The sequence below is a fragment of the Charadrius vociferus genome, unplaced genomic scaffold, assembly GCF_000708025.1.
Source record: "Charadrius vociferus isolate BGI_N301 unplaced genomic scaffold, ASM70802v2 scaffold1077, whole genome shotgun sequence".
Taxonomy (NCBI): domain Eukaryota; kingdom Metazoa; phylum Chordata; class Aves; order Charadriiformes; family Charadriidae; genus Charadrius; species Charadrius vociferus.
The window spans coordinates 1132970-1140735 of record NW_009649168.1 but is presented as its reverse complement, the minus strand read 5'-3'; the positions used below and the strand labels follow the sequence as shown (position 1 = coordinate 1140735).

At 58.4% G+C, this 7766-nt stretch overlaps 1 protein-coding gene across 1 annotated transcript; it reads right to left on the bottom strand.

Annotated features, from left to right (window-relative positions):
- Positions 1-5309: 5309 nt before the first annotated feature.
- On the bottom strand, positions 5310-7491 carry OLFML3 (olfactomedin-like 3). The gene is made up of 3 exons (XM_009888452.1): positions 7314-7491; positions 6548-6833; positions 5310-6100 (listed from the first exon to the last, which is right to left on the bottom strand). The coding sequence occupies exons 1-3, from the start codon at positions 7419-7421 to the stop codon at positions 5316-5318; spliced, it is 1179 nt and encodes a 392-aa protein (XP_009886754.1). The 5' UTR covers positions 7422-7491; the 3' UTR covers positions 5310-5315.
- Between the last annotated feature and the right edge of the window lie 275 nt (positions 7492-7766).

Sequence of the window (7766 nt, the reverse complement as noted above, 5' to 3'; positions counted from 1 at the left end):
GAGCTGCTGCACTCCTCCACCAAGGCAGCACATGCGACGATGAGAGCGCAGAGAGGGTGTGAGCGTGGTGGGGGGTTTGGGGGGCCGGCGGAGGGGGTGCGAGGGAGAAGGGGCAGAGGGGCAGGATCCAGCTTTGGCGTTTGGGGAGCAGAAGTGGGGCTGGGGTAAGTGGGGACAAGCTGAACACAGCCGAACACAGCTGTGGCCCGATGTGGTCACCTCAAGTCTCTCATCATCATCTCCGCCGAGCAGAAATGGCCATGGACGAGAGGACCCCCAGGGACGGTCCCCCAGCCAGGCTGAGCACCCCCGGTTGGACCTGCCAGGGCAGGGCTTTGCAGCACAGCAGGCGAGGGTCATGCCTGCGGATGGACGAGCATCCCAGGAAAGCCTCCCCCAGCCCCTGGTGGCTCCCATCCCTGCAGACCCCCCACAGTGCCCACACTCCCAGGCCCTCCTGTCCCCACAGGACTGCCGTGTAGATCCACGAGCTCACTGACAATGGGAAAATCAGAAATAGCACGGAGCTGTGATTGAGCGCACATTTTTAAATCCCTGTTATTAGCCGGAAGATCCCACTTTCAGAGGAAGGAGACCATCTCCGTTTCAGAAGGCAACAGCCGGCTGACCCCAGTCTCAGCACATCTGGCCAGATGTCAGCAGCGCTCCACAGAGGTGAATTTAGCTCCAGCCCAACCCACACTGACACGAAGGCCTGAGCTCTCCCTCTCTGCAGCAAAGCTCCAAGCAAACATTTCTGGTGAGTTTGGTTTTAGCTTATTCTCTATTTTCATTAGAAAGTGCGAAGGACCGTAAGCAAACTGCTGCCGTTGTGTGTCCCTCGTAGCGCTTCTGAGATCATCTCAAGCTCCAGTGTCCTCCTACTTCCGCTGCGAAGTCCTGGGGAGAATGCTTTGTTGCCTCCCAATTCATGTGTGATGAGTTAGACCTCAACCAGATGTTACGTGGGCAGAAATACCTATTTGAAGTTAAAAGCCTGTGATTATACTTGCCAACCAGCCATTAAGAAAGTGTTAAATGGAGAAATTATCCCCCCCTTTTTGTTTCAATACAATAGCATCTTTATAACACACTTGTTTAAGTTGCCTACTTTTAATTTTAGTACCCTTGTTTCTAATACTATGTGCAGAACCGTTTCACTTTATCAATAGCTACTGTGTGCTGGAAAAGTCAGGGAGGAAAAAAAAGCCAATAGCCTTGAGAATTAGACAAAAGGGGAAAAATTAGCCAGAAGATCTTGCTTCCTCTTTCCTACTGTTAGCATAACTTCTCGATTTACTTTATCAGATTGCCTTCCAAAGAGAAGTATTTTTCAAGAGGAGCCGAGATGAAAGGGATTATTACTTACAGAGACTCTTCTTTAAAGAGATAAAATATTTGGCAATTAAAGCACAAGGAGCTGCAGACTTACAAGGAAAGCAGAGACTTCACTGGAGCAGCCACATTAGCATATTTTCCACTAACCCCTCATTAGGGGAAACGATAACACCGCTGCGAAGTGCGGCTGCTGTGCAGGGCCGGGGCACGGGGCCGCGAGCCATCTGGTGCTGCAGCACACAGCCCCGGGGCAGGGGGACACGGGAAAGGGACAGCCCTGGTCCCAGAGCCACCTCCATCAGGCGGCTGAATGGGAGCAGGCGCTTGGCAAGAGGGGTTTTACCAACCTTCTGTGGTGGGGAGGGTCTGGCTGTCCACAGCGGCTGCAGGTAACCTGTCCTGGGCTGAACTGGAACACGGTGGAGTATCTGCCACCGGTGACCTCGAAGTGAAGGCTGAACTTTCCTGAAGGTCTGTTAGTTCTGAGGGAACGGCGGGAGGGCAGAGAGCTGGGCACCCTGGGGCTGGGGTCGCACGGAGGAACCGCCAGCAGCCACAAAAGCCACAAAAAACCCCATTTCCACAGGGGTCAGAGGGGCAAGCAGGGGGACTCGGCTGTCCCACAGGGCAGGGTAGCGGGTGGGGCTGGCGGGGGCAATTAACACCTATTAGGGCACTCGGAGCCCTAACAATCCCACCAGCTGTGGCACAACCTTTGCTTTCTCCTAGTGGGGTTGATAAATATTTAAACAAGGAAAAAGGAAATCGGTAAGCCATAGCAGGAGATGAGCTCCGTGCTTGCAAGCAGCAAAGCCTGCGTGGTGCCCGGCGGGGGTGGCCGGGGGGATCGGGGCAGGAGCCCACAGCAGACCGGGGAGCAGGTGCGCGTTTCCACCCCATGGTAAATATGAACACCTGTCCCCAAATCGCTGCTGCTTCCGTGACAAACCCTCTCGTCCGTGGGTTATTATGCAGCAGAGCCGCTCAGATAGGCTTCCTCTGAGGTCTCTGACTCCGCACAGCCCTCTGTTAATCCGGGTGATGGCAGAGACTCATGTCCAGCAGGACGAGAAGGTGCCGAGCGGGGCCGACCCCATCCCAGAGGCAGCGCAGCGACGAGCTGCGGGGACAACATGTGCCCACGGTCCTGTCACTGCACCCCCGGGGCAGCGCCTGTGTGGGAACCGGGGGCTCACTGGGGTTTGCGCGGCCGCTCTTCGCCCATGCTGCCTTCAGCCAGCTCAGAGTAGAACCGCCTTTAATGATCAGACGTTGGGTTTTTGTCTAAGTGTTTGTCACCAAATGAAGATAATGCTGTTCTGCTTTACGAGGGTTATTCCAAGGATTAATTAGTTGATGTTCCTTGAAGTACTTTGAAGATGTGGAGTGCCAGATAAGTGCTGCGCTCTGTAAGCCGATCAGGCACTGCAGTTATTTTTCCATTTTGCTTCTCATTCCCGAAGTGTTTGTACAAAACAAATTCCACATGAGCACGTGGTTACTGGAGGAGCGTGTCACGTTGGGGCTTTGTGCGGCGGCAGCATACGCCGCTGCCCACCCTCGCACCTGCCATTCCTGTGTTAGTGAACACGTCCCAGGGGAGAAATGTTGGATCCTCCCAGCGCTCACAGGGGCACCGCCGCACTCCCGCTTCCCCACACCAGTCCACACGTCCCCACTGGCACAGGCGGCAGCAGTCACCCCGAGCAGGCGGCAGCGTTTAGGGGTGCAGCAAGAGACGCCCCATCACTGCTTGCAGGGAGGCGAGCTGGAGGGGACTGCACCTCTCGGGCAGCCCCTGTAGGGAGAAATCTGTTTTCCCCCCATTCCATGAGCAGTTTTCTGGCAGCGAGTGAATTGCAGGGTCTCAGCTCTCATAGAAGGAACACACGTGTCATTTCAGACAAGCTGAGTTTCACATCTGCTCCTGGCTGTCCCCTGCAGCCAGGGCTCCCGCGGGGACCTTGAACGGCACAGGCCAGCGGACCGGCGACGCGGGCTTCGTGCCCCTCTGGCCACGGCAAGACAAAGCCTAGTGAGCCAGATTTTCTGAAGAGGTTAAAATACTTGATGAACACGTGATGCTCAGCACAAGCAGGACTCTGGCAAGTGCTGCCAGCGGCTCTACCCCCGTCCCGCTCATGCCCAGATGAGCACCGGTGTCTCAGGGGAGTGAGTGTCAGATTTTGCAGGACTTGTTTCAGGTTAGAAGATGGATTCTGGTGCAGAATCATTACTGCCCCATCAATTTTAATTCAAGCTAGGGAAATCATTGGCATAATTATTTACAACTGTGCAATTTCTGAAAATTATATTTCTGTTACTGTAGTTATTGATCTTGAAAAGGGCTATAAATTAACTTGACAGTTCACATAGTCCTTCACACTTGGATAATTTCTCTGCTTGACTTGCACTGTGTGTTGAACTTTCAGCACCATCCAATTACAGTCATTCAAAGTGTGTATTTAAACATTTTTCTTATGCAACCGAAAGATATTTTAATTATAATACAGAAGAACTTGAAACAAATACCAAGTCACCTCCCCATTGCAGGACAGCTTGCCTCGAGGTGAGCATGAGGGGATGGCAAATGGCTTTCTGGCAACGTGGAGGTGGCATGGCCATGCTGCAGCTCCGGGAGGGCAGGTGGCCCTGGGAGACCCACAGTAGCCCCGGAGTGGGGCCCTGAGCTGGCACCTGCAGGATGCGACCCTTGCCTGGCCAGACCAGCTCACGGCTTCACGTGCTCAGCATTTGTCCCCAGAATTGGTCTCTGATGGGAAAAAAGGATGCTTAATGACACATAAGTGCCCTGTAATTCATCCTCTGTGCTCTCGGGACACTGTGACAGGAACAAATCAGCAAATCTGGGTTTCTGGGAGGCCCACAGCATCTCTGGCCAGAAATGGGCCAAATCCTGCACCCTCCAGGGGTGTGGTGCAAGTGGCAGCATGTGGGACGGTCGCCGCTGGGTGACACAGCAGGGACTGGAAGGAGACGGATGTGGCGTGGCGGCCATGCGGGGCTGTGCCTGTGCCCAGCAGGCGCCTGCTGCAGCCGCGGCCCCCGCCTCGGGGACGGGGGTCTTGAGCCCTGGTGGTGCCAGAGCTGCCGTCCCGAGGGGCTCCCAGCACCTGTCTGTCCTGCCCCATCTCTGGGGCGCTGCCACCGTGGGGCCGTGCGGGGACTCGGTGCTGGTGAAATAGGGACGGGAAGGGGCTCGGGGGACCCAGGGCCTTATGTAAAGGGTTTGTGGCAATCCTGCGGCTGCAGGGGGAAGGCGGCTGCACTTCATTAGAAGTGAACTCAGAAAATCAGCAACATCTGGTGCCTGCTGGCTAGGATGCCTCCCCAGCACGCGAGGAAAATCTCCGGTTTTCCTCTCAGATTAAGGGATTTTGCTATTTGCTCACAGTTTTGTACATGCAAAACGGGCTGGCCCTGGCCAAGCTCAGAGGGCCCCTTGCTGCAGCAGGAGCCTGCCTGAAGGCCCAGCTTAAATCCCTGCCCAAAGCCCCTGCCCAAAGCCCAGCCCAATCCTCCAACCCAGCCCCTGTCCCCAGACCCCCAGCCCTACATGGACACCGCCCCCCAGGAAGTGTCTTTTGGGGTGACTCTGGGGCCATGCGGAGCTCACGGCTCTGACAGCCTGGCCCCAGTGCCCCACGCTCCCCAAAGCAGGTGGCTGCAGCTCACTGCGTAGTATTTATTCGTTATATCACAGAGAATAAAAATCTTGTTAAATTAGTCCAGGTGTTTCTGCAGGGTAGTCCTGGGCAGGGACGCCTGGTGCTGGTGGGTGGAGGGTGGCTGGGTGTTGGGGTCCAGCATTTCATCATTTCACAGTGATGGGAGATGGAGCAGAGATGCTGTCCCACGCTGGGGCCAGCTGTGCCCTGTGGGGTGGGAAGGGCAGAGCCCGTCACCCAGGCAAGGGTGAAGTGGCCAGATGTGCGGGGACGCCCTGCTGTGGCCCCTCAGACCTCCAGCTTCTTCTTCATCTCCATGCGGTAGATGATCTGGTAGCCGTCATCCCAGGCGTAGATCTGCCTCTCCCGGGGGCTGTACTTCATGCCTGAGTGGGAGCCGTAGCGCTTGGGGAAGTAGACGAGGGAGGCGTCCTCGGGGGACAGTGTGCCGCTGACATCGAAGACGCACTGCACGCGGGAGCGGCTGGGCAGGCGGGTGTTGTAGACCACATGCAGTGCACCGCACACCACGAAGGCGCCCTCAGCATTCTCCCGTGGGCATGGTGTATCCCACATCTGCTCGATGTCCAGCGAGGTGGGGTCCAGTTTAGCCAGGCATATGTTCTTCTCATCCTCCTTGGTGGCGTAGATGGCCCAGAGCCCCTCCTCGTCTGCCGCCATCTCGATGTAGGTGAAGGGGGAGAGCCCAAAGACAGGGATCTGCTCCTCGGCCGGGAACACCGAGCTGTCCACCACTGTCTTGTTGGCCAGGTTGAACTTGATCACCTGGAAGGGGCCCTGCTGGCGGATGTAGTAGAGGTGCCCATCGTAGACAAGGTGCCCAGTGCCCACCCAGGGGTAGGGCAGCTTGATGCGGGCAGCCTTGCGTGTGGCAGAATAAAGGGTGAACTCCCGCATGCGGGGGAAGACATACACCGTGTCATTGGCAGTGCCATCAAAGACATAGATCTTCTCGGAGTTCCCTGCAGCATCCTTGGTCCAGAGCCCCGAGGTGCTGCCGAAACGCTTCAGGATCTTCATGGCTCTGATGCTCGCAATGGTGTCGCTGCAGTCTGGAAGAATGGGGCAGCTGTGAAAGCCTGAAAGCCACTCGGCCTGGCAGCGGCGACTGCTCCTACGCTGTGCTGGAGTCACACAGGTCCTACTGTGTCCCACCCCTACCCTCATGCAACTGCCCTGCAAACTCGCGGAAGAGGTTGTGGTGCCATCCCTGGTGGCATCGAGAGGTCCCCTTGTGCACCCATGCCATGGGCAGGGGAGGCCACTCTCACCCCAGCCCCGCCCCAAGGGCTTTGGAGAAGCCCAAGGCTCTGGCCTGGGCCTCGGATGAGGCTCCCAGGCAGCTGTGGATTTTGAGCCAGAGACACCTGAGAGCTGCCCTGCTGGGTGTAATGCCACAGCATGTGGCCCGGGGCATCTTGGACCTGGTTGGGCTGGGAAGGCCCGGGGTAATCCCACACCCAGGACCATCTCCCCAGGGAGCCCCAGTAGCCCCTCACCTGTCAGCTTGGTGTACTTCTCGTTCTTCTTCTGCTTGGCCGTGGCCACCTGCTTCTCCATCAGCGTCTCATCCACCTCCACGCAGGGTGGCGCGGGGTTCTGTGTCTCCAGGTAGTCCACCTCACGCTCCAGGCGGTCTACGCGCACCGCTGCGCTCTCTGCCTCCGACCGCATCGCCTCCCGTTCCTTCTCTGCTGTCTCAAGCATCCCCAACACCTGGTTCTTGAAGTCCCGCAGCTCCGTGGAGTAGCGGCTGCTTTGATCGTGCCACTGTGAGATCCTCTCCTGGGGTGGCCAAGGGGACACTGAGGTTTCTGCACGTCACAGCCCCATCCATGGCAGCCGTCCCACTGCCTCCGTGTGGCTGTGGGAGCCCCCGGAGCCACACAGCACCTCAACCCTTGTGCTCGTGCCTCTGGGTCCCATCCTGTCACACTCCTGGACCCACGGTGTGCCCAGACCTGCAATGCTTCCGTGATGCTCCCAGGCCTGCAATGCCCCCACTCCCACGATCCGCCCATCCCACAGCGCTCCCGTTCCCATCGCGCTCCCGTGCCTGCCGTGCTCCTGCTGGGCTGTGCAGGGCCCTGCCAGGCGGGGCCGAGGGCACCCCACGCCAGATCTGCTCTGTCCCTGTCCCCGTCCCTGTCCCCGTCCCCGTCCCCACTCCTCTTCGCCCCAGGCCTGCTCCCGGCCCCACCAGCCCCAGGGAGGAAGGCCCTGGGACTCCACGGCGGGGTGAAGTGGGGCAAAGTGGGGCCCTACCTCCAGGAGGGTGAGGCGCCGCTCCACGTACTCCATGAACTGCTGCTGCTGGGCGCGGAGGGCCACGGCGAGCAGTGGCAGGAGGAGCAGGCAGCGCCAGGGCCCCATGGCTGTCCGAGAGTGCAGCCTCCACCTCAGTGCTCAGGAATGCTCCGGCCTCCCGCAGCCCTTATTGAATCCAGATGTGGAGAGGGGAGGAGAGGCTGCTCCTTCCCCACAGACCAGCCCCAGGCGCCTTAACCCCTTCGTGCCCCGCATGGTGCCCGCACCAGCCCCAGACGGTGCCATCGAGCTGTGGGGCCAGGGCAGGGGCCTGGGGATGCACCGCTGCTGCTGGCGCGAGCCGGGAGCAGGGAGCACTGCAGCAGCTCCGTGCAGCGCATGAAGGACGCGTCCTCTGGCGCTGGGGACAGCACGAGTCGCAGTGTGGGGACAGTCTGGGGGACAGCGTGG

Excerpts from the sequence above, each read along its gene's own strand:
- OLFML3 (XM_009888452.1), bottom strand. The coding sequence starts at position 7,421 with ATGGGGCCCTGGCGCTGCCTGCTCCTCCTGCCACTGCTCGCCGTGGCC. Across the intron at positions 6,834-7,313 it reads GGCGCCTCACCCTCCTGGAG|GAGAGGATCTCACAGTGGCA; the intron begins GTAGGGCCCCAC and ends TGGCCACCCCAG. Across the intron at positions 6,101-6,547 it reads GAAGTACACCAAGCTGACAG|ACTGCAGCGACACCATTGCG; the intron begins GTGAGGGGCTAC and ends CCATTCTTCCAG.